This window comes from Oncorhynchus mykiss, chromosome 4 (assembly GCF_057628025.1).
Source record: "Oncorhynchus mykiss isolate SJ-2025 chromosome 4, ASM5762802v1, whole genome shotgun sequence".
NCBI lineage: Eukaryota > Metazoa > Chordata > Actinopteri > Salmoniformes > Salmonidae > Oncorhynchus > Oncorhynchus mykiss.
The window spans coordinates 80,759,391-80,780,196 of record NC_143025.1 but is presented as its reverse complement, the minus strand read 5'-3'; the positions used below and the strand labels follow the sequence as shown (position 1 = coordinate 80,780,196).

General features: G+C 43.0%; 1 protein-coding gene across 29 annotated transcripts in view; it reads right to left on the bottom strand.

The window, feature by feature from the left end:
• The window catches only part of LOC110521078 (serine/threonine-protein kinase MRCK alpha), a 122,836-nt gene extending 106,555 nt beyond the window's left edge, over nucleotides 1–16,281 (bottom strand). For 14 of the 29 annotated variants that reach the window (XM_036976106.2, XM_036976101.2, XM_090233488.1 and 11 more), the window contains exon 1: nucleotides 15,019–16,270. In XM_036976106.2, coding sequence (XP_036832001.2) covers nucleotides 15,019–15,196 — 178 coding nt within the window. In that variant the 5' untranslated portion in view covers nucleotides 15,197–16,270. Of the gene's footprint in view, nucleotides 1–15,018 lie in introns of all 29 variants that reach the window. The other 15 variants (XM_036976102.2, XM_090233482.1, XM_090233494.1 and 12 more) reach the window with 4 other exon arrangements.
• Between the last annotated feature and the right edge of the window lie 4,525 nt (nucleotides 16,282–20,806).

The following is a 20,806-nucleotide window of genomic DNA, read 5'->3' as shown; positions in this document are numbered from 1 at the left end:
TACAGTATACTGCTGTTACTGTCTATTATCTATCCTGTTGTCTAGTCGCTTTACCCCTACCTACAGTATACTGCTGTTACTGTCTATTATATATCCTGTTACCTAGTCACTTTACCCCTACCTACAGTATACTGCTGTTACTGTCTATCTATCCTGTTACCTAGTCACTTTACCCCTACCTACAGTATACTGTTGTTACTGTCTATCTATCCTGTTGTCTAGTCGCTTTACCCCTACCTACAGTATACTGCTGCTACCGTCTATTATCTATCCTGTTGTCTAGTCACTTTACCCCTACCTACAGTATACTGCTGTTACTGTCTATTATCTATCCTGTTGTCTAGTCACTTTACCCCTACCTACAGTATACTGCTGTTACTGTCTATTATATATCCTGTTGTCTAGTCACTTTACCCCTACCTACAGTATACTGCTGTTACTGTCTATTATCTATCCTGTTACCTAGTCACTTTACCCCTACCTACAGTATACTGCTGTTACTGTCTATTATATATCCTGTTGTCTAGTCACTTTACCCCTACCTACAGTATACTGCTGTTACTGTCTATTATCTATCCTGTTACCTAGTCACTTTACCCCTACCTACAGTATACTGCTGTTACTGTCTATTATCTATCCTGTTGTCTAGTCACTTTACCCCTACCTACAGTATACTGCTGTTACTGTCTATTATCTATCCTGTTGCCTAGTCACTTTACCCCTATCTACAGTACACTGCTGCTACTGTCTATTATCTATCCTGTTGTCTAGTCACTTTACCCCTACCTACAGTATACTGCTGTTACTGTCTATTATCTATCCTGTTGTCTAGTCACTTTACCCCTACCTACAGTATACTGCTGTTACTGTCTATTATCTATCCTGTTGCCTAGTCACTTTACCCCTATCTACAGTACACTGCTGCTACTGTCTATTATCTATCCTGTTGTCTAGTCACTTTACCCCTACCTACAGCATACTGCTGTTACTGTCTATTATCTATCCTGTTGCCTAGTCACTTTACCCCTACCTACAGTACACTGCTGCTACCGTCTATTATCTATCCTGTTGTCTAGTCACTTTACCCCTACCTACAGTATACTGCTGTTACTGTCTATTATATATCCTGTTGTCTAGTCACTTTACTATATGTACATACTAGAGGTCGACCGATTAATCGGAATGGCTGATTAATTAGGGCCGATTTCAACTTTTCATAACAATTGGTAATCGTCATTTTTGGACACCGATTGTAGCGGGGTTTTTTTAACCTTTATTTTACTAGGCAAGTCAGTTAAGAAAACATTCTTATTTTCAATGATGGCCTAGGAACAGTGGGTTAACTGCCTTGTTCAGAGGCAGAACGACAGATTTTTACCTTGTCAGCTTGGGGATTCGATCTTGCAACCTTCTGGTTACTAGTCCAACGCTCTAACCACCAGCCTTACATTGTACTCCACGAGGCGCCTGCATGGCAGGCTGACTACCTGCTACACGAATGCAGCAAGGTAAGTTGCTAGCTAGCATTAAACTTATCTTATAAAAAACAAATCAATCTTAACATAATCACTAGTTAACTACACATGGTTGATGATATTACTAGTTTATCTAGCGTGTTCTGCGTTGCACATAATCGATGCAGTGCCTGTTAATTTCTCATCGAATCACAGCCTACTTCTCCAAACGGGTGATGATTTAACAACCGCATTCGCGAAAAAAAAAGCACTGTCGTTGCACCAATGTACCTAACCATAAACATCAATGCCTTTCTTAAATCAATACACAAGTATATAATTTTAAACCTGCATATTTAGTCAATATTGCCTGATAACTTGACTTTCTTTTAACTAGGGAAATTGTGTCACTTCTCTTGCGTTCTGTGCAAGCAGTCAGGAAATATATGCAGCAGTTTGGGCTGCCTGGCTCGTTGTGAACGGTGTGAAGACCATTTATTCCTAACAAAGATCGTAATTAATTTGCCAGAATTGTAGATAATTATGACATAACATTGAAGGTTGTACAATGTAAGCGCAATATTTAGACTTGGGGATGCCACCCGTTAGATAAAATACGGAACGGTTCCGTATTTCACTGAAAGAATAAACGTCTTGTTTTCGAGATGATAGTTTCCGGATTTGACCATATTAATGACCTAAGGCTAATATTTCTGTGTGTTATTATGCTATAATTAAGTCTATGATTTGATAGAGCAGTGACTGACTGAGCGGTGGTAGGCAGCAGCAGGCTCGTTAGCATTCATTCAAACGGCACTTTCCTGCATTTGCCAGCAGCTCTTCGCTGTGTTTCAAGCATTGAGCTGTTTATGACTTCAAGTCTATCAACTCCCGAGATTAGGCTGGTGTTACCGATGTGAAATGGCTAGCTAGTTAGTGGGGTGTGCGCTAATAGCGTTTCAATCGGTGACGGCACTCGCTCCGAGACCTTGAAGTAGTTGTTGCCCTTGCTCTGCAAGGGCCGAGGCATTTGTGGAGCAATGGAAACGATGCTTCGACGGTGGCTGTTTTCGATGTGTTCCTGGTTCGAGGCGAGGAGAGGGACGGAAGCTATACTGTTACACTGGCAATACTAAAGTGCCTATAAGAACATCCAATAGTCAAAGGTTAATGAAATACAAATCGTATAGAGAGAAATAGTCCTATAATCCCTATAATAACTACAACCTAAAACCTCTTACCTGGGAATATTGAAGACTCCTGTTAAAAGGAACCACCAGCTTTCATATGTTCTCATGTTCTGAGCAAGGAACTTAAACGTTAGATTTTTTTTACATGGCACATATTGCACTTTTACTTTCTTCTCCAACACTTTGTTTTTGCATTATTTAAACCAGATTTAACGTTTCATGTTTTTTGAGGCTAAATTGATTTTATTGATGTATTATATTAACTTAAAATAAAAGTGTTCATTCAGTATTGTTGTAATTGTCATTATTACAAGTAAATAAATAAATGTAAAAAATATATATATTTTTGTGTTAGTTATTGTTTTTTTTATTTTATTATTATTTTTATAATTATTATTATGATTTTTATTTTATTTTTTATTATTTGTTTTATTTTTTTATTTTTTTTTTAAATCGGCCAAATAATCGGTATCAGCTTTTTTGGGTCCTCCAATAATCGGCATCGGCGTTGAAAAATCATAATCGGTCGACCTCTAGTACATATCTACCTCAATTTCTTAGTACCCCTGCACATCGACTCGGTAAACTAATTTATATATATTTAACTTTAACCTGGTTAAATAAAAGGTTAAATAAAATATAGCCAAGCTATCATTGCTCATTGTATATTTATTGTATTTGTGTGTGTATATATATTTTTGTATTATTATAATTTGACTGTATTCTGCATTGTAGGGAAGGGCCTGTGAGTACGTCTACATCTGTTTACAAGGCATGTAAATGACAATTACATTTTGAAGACAGAACTTCAGAGAGAGAGAGCTGTGCATGTCAGTGTATTAAACAGTCAAATCCTTAGATTTGGGCAAATAGACAAATAGAATGTCATTCTAGTTCTGGTTAGACAGCTGAAGTTGTTCTCTACACACAACTGATTGAGATGTGTTAGTTAAAGTGTAGGCACACGGTCTTTAGAAGAACATCATTATGATATTTACACCATAATTTTTTGGGTCTTTTTTCTGATTTGTCAAGCTGGGAGATGTTTGTGATATGCCCACATGTAACCTACACCTGTATGGATATTACTTCTGGGATTGGTCTCCAAGAAAGACGAGACGAAACTATCCAGTTATAGAATATTGTGTTGTAGGACAGCGGAGCAGTGGAAACATTTGTTTGCCTTCAGTCATGGCCGCTAGCATGTCTAAATGAACGCTGATGAAAAACGAGGCCAAATCAGGAAGTGCAGTGTCTCTTTAAATCATGTCATCCAGCAAGCCTTCTGGGGATAAAGAGGAAAACACACAACAAAGTAGCAGAGCTGTCGGGCATACAGTCCTGAGGCCCTTCCACTCACCCTGACAGATCCACAGAGAACCAGAGACAGAACCTGACGGATCCACAGACAGCCCTAAGAGGCACGTTCATGTCAAATAAATCTCCCACCCTGACACAGGACCTGACCGATCCACAGACAAAACCTGACCGATCCACAGACAGAAGCTGACGGATCCACAGACAGAACCTGACGGATCCACAGACAGCCTAAGAGGCATGGCCTTTGTCCCTACAGCACTCTCAGCTCTTCCACTAGGGGGTATACTAGAGGTATTGGTCTATATATAGGGGCAGCAGCAGAGACATCCCTTCCCAGAGACAATTGAGATGACAATCAGAGCGACCACAGGATTTCCCGATGATATGATGGCATGCAAGGGAAGGCAGCGTCACTGGACTGCTCATCTAGCTACAGCTTCCTGTGACTACGCAATGAGGATGAGGTCAGAGAACACCACCATAACATCAGGATCAGAATGCACACACACACCCCGAGAAAGAGAGGAACCCCCAAAAACCTTCAATACACCACATTAACTCACACACTGACTGTGTAGAAAGGAAGGCACAGACAAAGAGATCTGATTAGTATGCTAAGGAGAGAAGCCTCATTTTATGAGTGAAATCTAGTTGACAACATTGAGGGAGGTTAGTCACCACCAGATCCATTTCATCATATGAGGCCTCCGATACATATTGTGAATGACAGGCATTTACTGTTTTACAGATAGAGGTAGTCCGGCCTGTTTATTATTAGTCATTCTAAAGTACCAGTAAAAAGGCCTTAACATCCACTGCTGTACACAGCCCAGTGTAGACCTGAAAATAGAGAAGGTCATCCTCAAAATCATAACACACCAAAAGCCAAGGCCACTCTACCCTCTACCAGAGAAACGCTAGGTGGTAATATAGAATCAGGAGAAGAACCACAGACATTCCTAACTCAAAGCAATATACCAAACACACTGACTGGTCACCATACCAGAACACACACTGTCACTGACTGGTGACCATACCGGAACACAGGGCCTGAGAGAGGAGGAAAGGGGTGTGGGGGATGGAGGAGTAGAGAGGAGGAAAGGGGTGTGGGGGATGGAGGAGTAGAGAGGAGGAAAGGGGTGTGGGGGATGGAGGAGTAGAGAGGAGGAAAGGGGTGTGGGGGATGGAGGAGTAGAGAGGAGGAAAGGGGTGTGGGGGATGGAGGAGTAGAGAGGAGGAAAGGGGTGTGGGGGATGGAGGAGTAGAGAGGAGGAAAAGGGTGTGGGGGATGGAGGAGTAGAGAGGAGGAAAAGGGTGTGGGGGATGAAGGAGTAGAGAGGAGGAAAAGGGGGGATGGAGGAGTAGAGAGGAGGAAAAGGGGGGATGGAGGAGTAGAGAGGAGGAAAGGGGTGTGGGGGATGGAGGAGTAGAGAGGAGGAAAAGGGTGTGGGGGATGGAGGAGTAGAGAGGAGGAAAAGGGGGATGGATGGAGGAGTAGAGAGGAGGAAAGGGGTGTGGGGGATGGAGGAGTAGAGAGGAGGAAAAGGGTGTGGGGGATGGAGGAGTAGAGAGGAGGAAAGGGGTGTGGGGGGTGGAGGAGTAGAGAGGAGGAAAAGGGTGTGGGGGATGGATGGAGGAGTAGAGAGGAGGAAAAGGGTGTGGGGGATGGATGGAGGAGTAGAGAGGAGGAAAAGGGTGTGGGGGATGGATGGAGGAGTAGAGAGGAGGAAAGGGGTGTGGGGGATGGAGGAGTAGAGAGGAGGAAAGGGGTGTGGGGGATGGAGGAGTAGAGAGGAGGAAAAGGGTGTGGGGGATGGATGGAGGAGTAGAGAGGAGGAAAGGGGTGTGGGGGATGGAGGAGTAGAGAGGAGGAAAGGGGTGTGGGGGATGGAGGAGTAGAGAGGAGGAAAAGGGTGTGGGGGATGGAGGAGTAGAGAGGAGGAAAAGGGGGGATGGAGGAGTAGAGAGGAGGAAAAGGGGGGATGGATGGAGGAGTAGAGAGGAGGAAAAGGGGGGATGGATGGAGGAGTAGAGAGGAGGAAAAGGGGGGATGGATGGAGGAGTAGAGAGGAGGAAAAGGGGGGATGGATGGAGGAGTAGAGAGGAGGAAAAGGGGGGATGGATGGAGGAGAGATGGAAAGAGGTTGCAATGGAGAGAAAGAGAATGACAGAAAGCATGGCGAAGAGAGAGAGAGATGAGAGAGAGAGGGTCTAAAACACTACCTCTTCAAAGAGTAGGCTATTAACCCCCATCAACAACAAAAAGACTGAAATGGTTGTCTCACCTAGCCATCTTAAGATGAATGCACTCTGATAAGAGCGTCTGCTAATTTACAAAAACATTTAAGTGGACAAAAAGCTCTCCCCTAAACAGCTTTTGTATTCCTAAATGTGCGACTCCACAGCTGAGCTGTGAAGGGCTGGGGCCTGGCTTAGTCAGCGTTTTTACACACAGCTGAGCTGTGAAGGGCTGGGGCCTGGCTTAGTCAGCGTTTTTACACACAGCTGAGCTGTGAAGGGCTGGGGCCTGGCTTAGTCAGCGTTTTTACACAGAGCTGAGCTGTGAAGGGCTGGGGCCTGGCTTAGTCAGCGTTTTTACACAGAGCTGAGCTGTGAAGGGCTGGGGCCTGGCTTAGTCAGCGTTTTTACACACAGCTGAGCTGTGAAGGGCTGGGGCCTGGCTTAGTCAGCGTTTTTACACAGAGCTGAGCTGTGAAGGGCTGGGGCCTGGCTTAGTCAGCGTTTTTACACACAGCTGAGCTGTGAAGGGCTGGGGCCTGGCTTAGTCAGCGTTTTTACACACAGCTGAGCTGTGAAGGGCTGGGGCCTGGCTTAGTCAGCGTTTTTACACAGAGCTGAGCCTCCACAAAATACAGGGATGCTCTGGCTACGGAACACACACAGGGTCACAAAGCACTCACTCCCTTTTCCTTCACTGTCTAGCTACCACAGGCTTTCACTGGCCTGCCTGCGCCCGGCCTCCTAATTAACCCATCATCACAAGACATTTGACGCTCAACATCACCACAAAATACATTGTTTATTGCTATCTAATAGCATAATTTGGGGGACTTAGTATGTGGCAATGTTTCTTTTCTTGGTCCTGTTGTGTTGAAAGAATGACTGCAATGCACCGTCTGTATGCTTCCTATATTTGTGTGTGTATATGTCTGTCTGTAGGCCTATTTCCCAGCCACACCCAGTAAGGCATACATGCATACAGAGGGCACAAGGAGTGAGGGAGAAGGAGAGAGAGAAAACCTGGCCTGGGAGTGAGGGAGAAGGAGAGAGAGAAAACCTGGCCTGGGAGCAAGCAGAGGTAAATGATTTGGCATATAACTCTACTATTACAGCTGCCCCATGCCAAGCCCTCTGTGTGGGTCAACATCCTGTGGTAGAGAGGGGGAACAAACTAAAGGCAGAGATATCCTGTTTTTTCTGCATGTTATTTATTAACTTGGACCCACCTTCTCAGCCATGAAGGAGTACTGATCTGGGATCAGGTTCCCTACTGGTCAGCGAAGGACCAGAAAATTGTCAAAGACTCCTGTCACCCAAGTCATAGACTTCTCTCTGCTACCGCACAGCAAGCAGTACCGGAGTGCTAAGTCTAGGTCCAAAAGGCTCCTTAACAGCTTCTACCCCCAAGCCATAAGACTCCTGAACAATTAATCAAATGGCCACCCGGACTATTTACATTGCCCCCCTCCTGACATTGTTTTTACACTGCTGCTACTCGCTGTTAATTATCTATGCACAGTCACTTTACCCCTACCTACAAATTACCTTGACTAACCTGTACCCCCACACATTGACTGGGTACTGGTACCCCCTGTATATAGCCTGACTAACCTGTACCCCCACACATTGACTGGGTACTGGTACCCCCTGTATATAGCCTGACTAACCTGTACCCCCACACACTGACTGGGTACTGGTACCCCCTGTATATAGCCTGACTAACCTGTACCCCCACACATTGACTGGGTACTGGTACCCCCTGTATATAGCCTGACTAACCTGTACCCCCACACATTGACTGGGTACTGGTACCCCCTGTATATAGCCTGACTAACCTGTACCCCCACACATTGACTGGGTACTGGTACCCCCTGTATATAGCCTGACTAACCTGTACCCCTGCACACTGACTGGGTACTGGTACCCCCTGTATATAGCCTGACTAACCGGTACCCCTGCACACTGACTGGGTACTGGTACCCCCTGTATATAGCCTGACTAACCTGTACCCCCACACATTGACTGGGTACCGGTATCCCCTGTATATAGCCTGACTAACCTGTACCCCTGCACACTGACTGGGTACTGGTACCCCCTGTATATAGCCTGACTAACCTGTACCCCTGCACACTGACTGGGTACCGGTACCCCCTGTATATAGCCTGACTAACCTGTACCCCTGCACACTGACTCGGTACCGGTATCCCCTGTATATAGCCTGACTAACCTGTACCCCTGCACATTGACTCGGTACCGGTATCCCCTGTATATTGCCTGACTAACCTGTACCCCTGCACACTGACTGGGTACCGGTATCCCCTGTATATAGCCTGACTAACCTGTACCCCTGCACACTGACTCGGTACCGGTATCCCCTGTATATAGCCTGACTAACCTGTACCCCTGCACATTGACTCGGTACCGGTATCCCCTGTATATAGCCTGACTAACCTGTACCCCTGCACACTGACTGGGTACCGGTATCCCCTGTATATAGCCTGACTGTCATGTACTGTCATGTTGTGTCTTGTCTCTGTCCTTTCCCTTCACCCTGTCTCCCTCTGCTGGTCGTTGTTAGGTTACCTTTTCTCCCCCTCTTTCCCCCAGCTGTGCCTTGTCTCCTCCTAACCACCTCGTCACCCCTTTTCCCACCTGTTCCCTTTTTCCCTCTGATTAGTCCCCTATATCTCTCTCTGTTTTTGTTCCTGTCCTTGTCGGATTCTTGTTTGTTGTGTTTCATGCCTGAACCAGTCTGTCGTCATGTTTGCTGTAACCTTGTCTTGTCCTGTCGGAATCTGCCGGTCCGTCTGAGCCTACCTATGTTTGGTAATTAAAGAAGCTCTGTTTAAGTTAATTCGCTTTTGGGTCCTCATTCACGCACCGTAACACTGACTAACCTGTACCCCTGCACACTGACTCGGTACCGGTATCCCCTGTATATAGCCTGACTAACCTGTACCCCTGCACATTGACTCGGTACCGGTATCCCCTGTATATAGCCTTGTTATTGTTATTTTATTGAGTTACTTTTTTTAATGTTACTTTAGTTTTTTTAAATGTTACTTTAGTTTATTTAGTTCATATTTCAAATCTGCATTGTATGTTAAGGTCTTGTAAGTAAGCATTTCAGTGTAAGGTCTACTACACCTGTTGTATTCGGTGCATGTGACAAATCAAATTTGATTTGAATTATATTCATTATGATCTAAAAGGCTATACTGATACTAGGTCAGCACCACTAAGATGCTGGACCTGGTCTGACCTGTTCTGCTGGGCCTGTTCTGACGGGCCTGTTCTGAGCTTTTAATAGTTTTCCCGGTTGAAGACAGAAATCTGGGCACTGATCCAATATGATACCAGACTGAAATAATAACACAAATATTTTGTTTACGGTGTGTTTTTCAGACACATTGAGTAGACGACCCACAGACTACCACTTGGGATTTCATTTGACTTTTCAAAAACACTGAATTGAAATAGAATTGATCCCCAACCCTGCTTAACAGACACATGCATCCTACTGGAAGCGCTCTGGATACTGTCCCCCTGCCCTGCTACCACAGAACCCCCAGCTGAACAGGCCTAAGTGAAGGGAAAGACAGTAGGATGTCTTTGCCAGTTGGCTCAGCATCCATTTCAGCCATAACAGCTCAACTAGCAAGCCTTGCATAAATTTAAAAATAATTTCAGAAAACAATGTCACTCTGTGTCATTGGTCTAGACTTGGATGGGGGGGTAATGGGTAGAGTAATGGTCCTTATTCAGCCTGTGTGCGTGTGTGTCCTGCATGTGTGTGTGTGTGTGTGTGTGTTCATATTCACACCAAAATGTTCTGTAAATACTGCCTGGCCTGCTGGATCCACAGCCAGGAGACAGGCGTCATCTCAGCGGCAGATGACAGACATTTGCCGCCCTCTGACTCAATAGTACCCCTCCATGATGGTGATCCCTCTCAGGAGAATGGAAAAGGAACCTTCACCAACTAAATGTGTGTGTGTACACGTGTATTAATTAATAAATGAAGAGTGTGAGTGAGTGACCTGACCACTGCCAACTGTCTTTATAGTCACAGGCTGCAGGACAGCAGTGACCAACACAATACACAGCAGAGCCACTTCCTGGTATGACATCATGTGCCCAAAGAGCCCAGCATCCAGTCCCTGTGTTTCCTGTTAGCTGCCCCTGTGGAATCATCACAGGGAAAAGTAGAACATCCAGCATCGTGATAAGGATGTCCTGGCCCTTCACATCACAATCAACCCCATCATCAGCACCCACAGACCCTCCTAACTTCTACCATGCCCATCAACACCTGGCCTGGGTAGGACTGTGAGTAACTAAGCGAGGTGTATGGTGTGTTTAAAATATCCTCACCACCACAATCAATGTATGAAAAGAAGCAGGGGTATGAGAGGACAGGCTGCCGATATAACCAACCAGAGGCCCAGTGGGGTGGATGTCTTCTACTGGAGTTCAACAGTTAGCCACACCAGAACCACACCACACCAGAACCACATCATACCAGAACCACACCACATCATACCAGAACCACACCACATCATCATCATCACACCATACCAGAAACACATCACACCACAGCAGAACCTCACCACACCCACACAATACCAGAACCACACCAAACTGGTGATGATTTAACAAGTGCATTCGCAGGAAAAAATTTGTGTCACTTCTCTTGCGTTCTGTGCAAGCGGAGTCAGGAAATATGCAGCAGTTTGGGCCGCCTGGCTCGTTGTGAACGGTGTGAAGACCATTTCTTCCTAACAAAGACCGTAATTAATTTGCCAGAATTGTAAATAATTATGACATAACATTGAAGGTTGTGCAATGTAACCGCAATATTTAGACTTGGGGATGCCACCCATTAGATAAAATACGGAACGGTTCCGTATTTCACTGAAAGAATAAACGTCTTGTTTTCGAAATGATAGTTTCCGGATTTGACCATATTAATGACCTACGGCTCGTATTTCTCTGTGTTATTATATTATAATTAAGTCTATGATTTGATATTTGATAGAGCAGTCTGACTGAGCGGTGGTAGGCAGCAGCAGGCTCGTAAGCGTTCATTCAAACAGCACTTTCCTGCATCTTTGCTGTGCTTCAAGCATTGCACTATATGACTTCAAGCCTATCAACTCCCGAGATCAGGCTGGCAATAAGATAGTGCCTATAAGAACATCCAATAGTCAAAGGTATATGAAATACAAATGGTATAGAGAGAAATAGTCCTATAATTCCTATAATAACGACAACCTAAATCTTCTTACCTGGGAATATTGAAGACTCATGTTAAAAGGAACCACCAGCTTTCATATGTTCTCATGTTCTGAGCAAGGAACTTAAATGTTAGCTTTTTTACATGGCACATACTGCACATTTACTTTCTTCTCCAACACTTTGTTTTGCATTATTTAAACCAAATTGAACATGTTTCATGATTTATTTGAGACTAAATTGATTTTATTGATGTATTAAGTTAAAATATAAGTGTTCATTCAGTGTTGTTGTAATTGTCATTATTACAAATATACACTGCTCAAAAAAATAAAGGGAACACTTAAACAACACAATGTAACTCCAAGTCAATCACACTTCTGTGAAATCAAACTGTCCACTTAGGAAGCAACACTGATTGACAATACATTTCACATGCTGTTGTGCAAATGGAATAGACAACAGGTGGAAATTAGGCAATTAGCAAAACACCCCCAATAAAGGAGTGGTTCTGCAGGTGGGGACCACAGACCACTTCTCAGTTCCTATGCTTCCTGGCTAATGTTTTGGTCACTTTTGAATGCTGGCGGTGATTTCACTCTAGTGGTAGCATGAAACGGAGTCTACAACCCACGCAAGTGGCTCAAGTAGTGCAGCTCATCCAGGATGGCACATCAATGCGAGCTGTGGCAAGAAGGTTTGCTGTGTCTGTCAGCGTAGTGTCCAGAGCATGGAGGCGCTACCAGGAGACAGGCCAGTACATCAGGAGACGTGGAGGAGGCCGTAGGAGGGCAACAACCCAGCAGCAGGACCGCTACCTCCGCCTTTGTGCAAGGAGGAGCAGGAGGAGCACTGCCAGAGCCCTGCAAAATGACCTCCAGCAGGCCACAAATGTGCATGTGTCTGCTCAAACGGTCAGAAACAGACTCCATGAGGGTGGTATTAGGGCCCGACGTACACAGGAGAGGGTTGTGCTTACAGCCCAACACCGTGCAGGATGTTTGGCATTTGCCAGAGAACATCAAGATTGGCAAATTCGCCACTGGCGCCCTGTGCCCTTCACAGATGAAAGCAGGTTCACACTGAGCACGTGACAGAGTCTGGAGACGCCGTGGAGAACGTTCTGCTGCCTGCAACATCCTCCAGCATGACCGGTTTGGCGATGGGTCAGTCATGGTGTGGGGTGGCATTTCTTTGGGGGGCCGCACAGCCCTCCATGTGCTCGCCAGAGGTAGCCTGACTGCCATTAGGTACCGAGATGAGATCCTCAGACCCCTTGTGAGACCATATGCTGGTGCGGTTGGCCCTGGGTTCCTCCTAATGCAAGACAATGCTAGACCTCATGTGGCTGGAGTGTGTCAGCAGTTCCTGCAAGAGGAAGGCATTGACGCTATGGACTGGCCCGCCCGTTTGGGAGGTCTGGGAGGAGATCCCTCAGGAGACCATCCGCCACCTCATCAGGAGCATGCCCAGGCATTGTAGGGAGGTCATACAGGCACGTGGAGGCCACACACACTACTGAGCCTCATTTTGACTTGTTTTAAGGACATTAGATCAAAGTTGGATCAGCCTGTAGTGTGGTTTTCCACTTTAATTTTGAGTGTGACTCCAAATCCAGACCCCTTGATCAATTTGATTTCCATTGATCATTTGTGTGTGATTTTGTTGTCAGCACATTCAACTATGTAAAGAAAAACGTATTTAATAAGAATATTTCATTCATTCAGATCTAGGATGTGTTATTTTAGTGTTTTTTTTTTGAGAAGTGTATCTATATTTATACATTTTAAATTCAAAATTAGCCGATTAATCGGTATCGGCTTTCTTTGGTCCTCCAATAATCAGTATCACCGTTGAAAAATCATAATCGGTCGACCCCTAATCACACCACATCATACCCACACCACACCAGAACCATATCATATCACATCATACCAGAACCACATCATCATCACACCATACTAGAACCACACAATCACCACACCAAACCAGAACCACAACAACAGTTCATTCTCAAACAGATTGTTGTTTATTCTGATCCTCCTCATATCTAGACTTCAACTTCTCAAGCTACATAGATAGTAGGCCTATAGTATAGTATCATAAAGTATAGTATAGTGTTTTAGGCCTATAACATTGTTATTAGTATATAATATAGGCTAGTGCTGTAGCATTGTGCTGGACAGTATTGAGAATGAACATAGTTCCATTAATAGCAAATAAACAATGCAGATAAAACAATTGTTACATATTTCATAATTGAGCCTTAAAAATAGTGTAATTCAGGTCAACGCCTCTTCCAATCTTCTGCTTACTACTAGGTAGTCAGTGTTATAAGGTCATAACTGAAGGATATGGTGAACTAGGCCTGGTCCATTCATTGATGGCTGCAGGTTATACAGGGGTCTGTTGCCATATCAACCAAAATGAGGTCACCAAGCTAAGTGATGAAAAGCAAACCTTATAGTAATGTTTGTCTACTGTTGTGGGCTGAGAATGAAGGGGATATCAGGGATGACATAAGTCATAGCTAGTCTTATACTTTATAACATGGTGTTTTATAATGGCAATGTTTTGAGAATTATGTTTTGTGAACATTAAAGTTAAAGGTGTATTTTGAATTTAAGTGTCTCATCCATCTTTGGGGAATGGTGTTTCATGTGACAGGCCTGGGTATAAGCACTATTCATTACGTTATGGAGAATTTGTCAAATCATGTCATCAAACCTTGTGGTAAGCTCAGAGGTCAAAAGGAGGACACCACCAAAGGTGTTGAAATATGCTTAATTTTAGTAGGCTACATGTACTCGCAATACATTACAACCCCTTAGCCTAAATGAAGCATACACTTATTTTGATAGTGTTTCTATGGTGTTTGTAAAGGTGAAATGATTTCCATTGTTTGCAGCTACTGTCAGAGAAATGGCTGAGTCCTGAATAAAAGCTCCTAATTGCAGGACATATTGCAGTGTTTCCCCTAGCCTCTGGCTGGCTCCGTGTGTTAACACGGGGTAAATGTCCAAATTAAATCCCACTTGGCACTTGGGCATCTCGGTAAGGCATACCCATACAGAGTTACCACTGGACCTGTCAGATAAAAGCTCGTTCGCATTCCATTAGTGCTCGAACCAAACCACCAATGTCGTTACACACACAGTTCGCTTTTTCAACAAATGATTAAGTTGTGTGTGGTCCTGTGTGCTTTCCTTTTCAATGACCGTGAGTGGGGGAGAGGTTACACTATTGCAAACGTTCCATGACATTTGGGGCTCGTGCTAGGCCACTGCCTGGCTACTGCCACTACAACAATGGTAACATTTGCTGTTGGTGTGTAAAGTCAATTTGTTATGGGACACGACTCAAGTCGGATATAAAGTACCCCAAAACAGTCATAGACTAGAAAAGCACAATTGCCTTGAAGTTAAAAACGGGGGTGTGGAGGTGGCCTAGGCTAAGAGGATAGCAGCTCCTTCATGACCAGGCCTTGTGCTGAGGTCTCTACTACTATTAAAAGGTATGTGGTTTAAAGGGGGGCATATTGCACCACCATTACATCAAAAGAAAGGGGGGGAACTTACCCCAATCCAGAAACTCCAAGATGTTTTTCTCCCTTCTGAGGGGTGAGTTGTTGCACTCATCATAAAGGCAGATAAGGATATCCAATAGCGTTTCCACGCTAAGGCATTGGCCATTTGACTGAGCTGGGCCGTCCAGGATCAGCTTTTCCAGTTTCTTCAAACGGACCTCTCCCGACATGATTCAAACTGTAGTCAGGTGATGCTGGTAGAGGAAATTATATTAACTCAAATAGTTAGCTAAACCTTATATTCCGGCTGACCAGGGACGAACAGAAGAAGTTCGCTTAGCTTGTCTCGGTCTCACCTTGTAGCAAAATGAATAAAAACTTTGAGGCAAGCAAGCTAATAGCGAGCTAAAATAGAACTATCATGATCCACCTCTCACAAAGGTATATATAGAGTATCTCGGAGGTGAGTGAGCCATGTAATATTTCCTCATTTTATTTATCCTATTCCCCCAAAACACAAAGGAGAACTCACAATTGCAGACCCTGCCCTGGCCAGCAGATTTTGACGTAGGCTAATGAAAGCCGCTTGTAGTATTTCCTTACGTATTTTTTCCAGTCTTCTCCTGTCAAAAATACCCCCAGTGAAAATATTACCCGTGAGAATGCAGTTATAACAATCCCCTGAGATGTTGATATGTGGTTATCCAAACTGCAGCGGAAAAAAATGCATCAACACTAGATCTGCAATGCTACAAAGCCTCAATGCAATGCCCCTCCTCTGTTGAGTCTGAGAATGGAAGGGCGCAAGGCTTAACTAGCTCGTTTTTTCGTTTAAATTCAATTTTTAAAAAATCAACTGCCTGGCCCTCTTCACAGTTTAAAACTATGGTTCGAATATATGTCCATTGCTGTATCCGTCGAAAATGCGGTTTCTCTGAGGGGTTGAGCTTTTTCCCGTCAAGAAAAAAGCTGCATTCTTGCTCATACCAATCCAGTACACTGCCTTCCCCCTTGCTTCCCACGTCGGTCGCTTGCCGTTCTCGAACTACAGCTTGCTGCAGGCAAAACCCCAGCTCATCATGGCGACCGTCACACACTGCGGTCACAGCATCTGCTGTCCTGTGGGACGCGAGAGTATATTGGAAGGATAGCGGACAATATTGTGAATGGAAACTGCGGTCGTTGTAGCTAGGTGGCGAAACTGAAAGAAATAGGCACTATCGTGCATATTGTGATAAAAGCACAAAATCTGGCACAGAGGTAGATTGATGTACCCTGAAAATATTTAGATATGGAGCCGCCCCTAAGGGGGCGTGGCAAACATTTTTCAAAATGGCCACTGATGGTAACATTATTATGGAATTCCGAAGGGGTGGGTATTTGCGGAACGTTCCAACAGTAATCTGTTCCAAAAACTTTGTAAAGTACAAGGTTGCCAACAAACAACGCATACAAAGTAGCATGATTAATTCACCTAGCTAACTAGCTTCCAAACACAAAGCTTATTCTTAATGTTTGTCCATAGGCTACCAGAGTGAGGACAGACATTGGTGATTGAAAAAAGTTATTAAATAGCCAACTCCCTACCCAGTATCTTATTCTGCCGCTATACGACTTTGTACGCGTTGTTTGTTGACAACCTTGTTATTTACAACGTTTTTGGAACATATTCCTGTTGGAGCGTTCCACAAATCATACCCACCCTTCAGAAGGACTGTTTTAAAGATGCATTATGTAGAAATCGCTCTGCCATTTCCTGGTTACTAAAATTTGAATAGTTAGCCTAATTTCAGTCTATGTGACTAAACAAGCAAGTATAGTGTACATAATCATTGTTGCATCTAAACCACTGTGAAATATATTTTCCATCATGAAAAATATTGCATTTTCGGCTGTTTGAAGCTGGTGTACAAAACCAAAAGTAAAAGACACAAAAACACAACGTAAGAAAGAGAAGCATAGAAGTAGCACACATAGAACTGATCTAACGCTTCTTAGACTTGCTTTCAATAAGAATGACAGCAAATGGAATTGATCCCCAACCCTGCATAACAGACACATGCATCCTACTGGAAGCGCTCTGGATCCTGTCCCCCTGCCCTGCTACCACAGAAACACCAGCTGAACAGGCCTAAGTGAAGAAAATGGAATGGCATCAAACACATCAAAACCATGTGTTTGCTGTATTTGATACCGTTCCTCCTGTTCCACTCCATCCTCCCTAATTAATGTTCCACCAACCCCCTGTGAAATGACAGATCTATAACTCACATTTCTATGTGAATTTGGTCAGTCACCCAAAAAAGGTATTACATATTGCAGCTTTAAGATAAAGGCTCCAGATTTAGATTTATCGACCCTAAAAATATTTAGATATGGAGCCACCCCAAAATGGCTGCATAGGATAACACTATTGTGCAATTCAGAAAGACTATTTAGAGATAAACACACAAAATTTGTCACAGAGGTAGATTCATGTTGCCTCAAAATATTTAGATATGAAGCCACCGCAGAGTTTGCCCCTGGGGGCCATGACAGTCAATTTATGAAATGGACAGAGATTTTATTTGGAGATTTGCAGATTAAATTTGGCTCAGATGTAGACTGAGGTACCCTGAAAAGATTCAAATATGGAGCCACCACAGATATGGCCCTGGGGGCCATGGCAGCCATTTTACTAAAAGGCTGCAGACTGTACAACTATTTTACAACCCTTAAATCTATAGAAAGTAACCTCCTATACTTCTTTGATTTTTTTAAATCACATATTTTGGCCTGGATCTCCTGAAAACCAAAAGGTTTAACAGTAACACACAGTATATTACAAGGAGTACGAAAGGCCTTTAGAATTGTAACATTGTATAACCGACAGTGGCCATTTTGGAAGATGGCGGCCACGGCCCCCAAGGGCCAAACCTGTGGTGGCTCCATATCTTAATCTTTTCAGGCTACATAAATCTACTGCTGTACCAAATATGGTGTGTTTACCTCAAAATAGTCCTTTTAAATTGTAAAATAGTGTTACCCTATGTGGCTATTTAAAGAAATTGCTGCCACACCCCCCAGGGGCCAAATCTGTGTTGGCTCCATAATCTAAATGTTTTCAGGGTCCATAAATCTAACTGTTAGCCAATTTGTAGCCTTCATCTTAAAACAATCCTTCTGAATTTCAAAATAGTGACACCATTAGGTAGCCATTTAGAAAAATGGCTGCCGTGCCCCCAGGGACCAAATCTGGGGTGGCTCCATATCTAAATATTTTAAGGGTACATGGCTAGAAGGGATCCAGCTTTTGTCAAATTTACATAAAAAGATTTTGGGGTGGGTTTTTTTGCATTTTAGCTAACCCTAACCCTTTTCCTAACCTTAACCTAATTATCCTAACCTACTAAGTTAATTCTCTTAACCTGCTACGAAAAGTAAAATCTGACAAAAGCTGGATCCCTTCTAGCCGGGACCCATGAATCTACCTCTGTGCCAAATGTGGTGCTTTTATCACAAAATACATGATGGTTTTGCTTCGCTGCCCCACTGCCATTCCCCCCACTGCCATCCCCGACATGTAATTTTATTGTGTGTAGTTTTTATAGATTTTTTTACTTAGTTTATTTAAGGGCTCATAAATAAGCATTTCACGGTAAGGTCTACCTGTTGTATTCAGCGTGTACCTGTTGTATTCAGCGTGTATTCAGCATTTCATTTGATTGGTATAGAATGGAATGACACATTTAAGAATGAGAACAGGCCCTTTAATTGCTTAACACAATTTATTTTTGTATCTGCACATTGCATTGAGTAATGCTGCATTCATAACCAAGTGGGAAGGTAGTAATTAACATTTGTGAAATAGTAAATACGAGTTGGGTGCATCACGTTTTGAACTGGACAATACAATCCAACATGGAGGTCATTAAAATGTATATCCAGAGCTGCTTTCACTTTTTTTTAAATGAAATTACAAGATGTTGTGAACACAGCATTAATTAGCAAGCAACAAACACTAAATAATTTTGGGATAGATCACAAAGTAGTTTACATGGCTAGCTTTTTTCTTTAGTTACCAGTCAGGAAAATTAGAATAATCTAATAGATTTTCATTTTTCAATGGACCTCACCAGATGTCAAATATGTGAACTATTGACTTCATTGATTGACAATAATATTCATTATCACCACATTATCTTCCAGCGTATCAGCCAATGTTTGTATTCTTGCAGTTTATTATCAGAAATAAAAGTACTGCTAGCATAATATGGTGTTGCCGAGCTATCAACATGAAAGGCATTTACATTTCAAAGACAATAGTTCAAACATGTTATGTGTTTAACAGTTGGAAATAGTGTTCAAAAACGATATTTTATTTTGTTAAAAAATCTTCTACCACCCCTATGATGATCGAGAAGGTATAAAACCATTGCGTTATATTCTGTGCCATTAAATATGCTTATCGGTGTTGAAATAATAAAGCAAACATGTTTATTATTATATTTTCAACACAGGCTAGTACTAGGCCAAGGAAGTGGCAAATTGGATCTGATGACATATCTTGGAACAACCGCGCCCCCTGGCGAATCTTCACAGCCATCAATTCTGTATAATTATTGGATGGGGGTGGTTGCCTTGTACCGGTAGGTTTGATTCAAGGATATTACTTACGTTCGTTCATTCGTTTACCGCAGGGCTCTCGAACTCTGTTCCCGGAGATCTACCGTCCTGTAGGTTTTCGCTCCAACCCTAATCTAGCCCATCTGATTCTAATACATAGCTGGTTGATAAACTAAACCAGGTTAGTTTACCAGGTTACAACTGGGATTGGATTGAAAACCTATAGGATGATAGCTCTCCAGGAACAGGATTAGAGAGCCCTGGAACTTTATCGACTCATTTTACTGATGTTTTGAATCGAAACTAGTTGCAAACAGATACCGATTGTAGATTTGACAATCATCCAGAAGGTAATTAAAAGTTACTTTAGTTGATTTACATCATGTTTGTCAATCATTTCGTAACAATGTCAAATATGAAATCTCACCTGTCAATTAAGCATCTACAGTAGATAGATGTATACTGTTGTAGCCTAGGTAGGACATAGAGGCAATTTGATACAATATTCCTTTTCAAGATAGTAAGTCTCCAATAGTCTCTGAACAGACAGAAATAAACTACTATGATAAAACCAAGTAGTCATATTCCTTTGGAGACCCTATTAACTGTGATAAAATATAAAATATAATTAGGCTATAGCCTTGTCAATTAAATAGCCCATACAACTGACTGTCCAGCCTGGTCTGTTGGTCCCTGCACAGGATTATTGGCCAACATTGGCCACTTGAACACTGGGCAATTAGCCTACAAGTAGAGCAATTCACGTGCAAACATTGCATTTCTTCAATATTTGATGTTGAGATCAGGCAGGATATAGCATAATTAGGAAGTTAGTGACAATAGTGTAATGTCATTTAAATCATGTGGGCTACAACTTCAATATTGACTTTTACACACAGCTTCATTCTCTCATTTGAGATGCTCAAAATAATAGGCCTGGCCTGCTGATTTTGTGCTGAAGTGAAGTCCATGCAAATGTACAGAAACTCATACACTTTACATTTTGATAAATGTCATTTTAAGCTCTTTCTCTATAATCAATTCAAACCATGGAAGGAGAACGGATGTTTGATTTTACAGTCATGTGCATCATTATACCATTTTGTAACGTTTAGATGCATAGGGGGGATTTTATGTTTCACAAAAGGAAGCGGATCACAGATAAATTGGACAGCTTTTCTAATGCAGATGTGAGATGTTAACTAACACTTCTGTTGTTGATTGTAGGAGCTGGC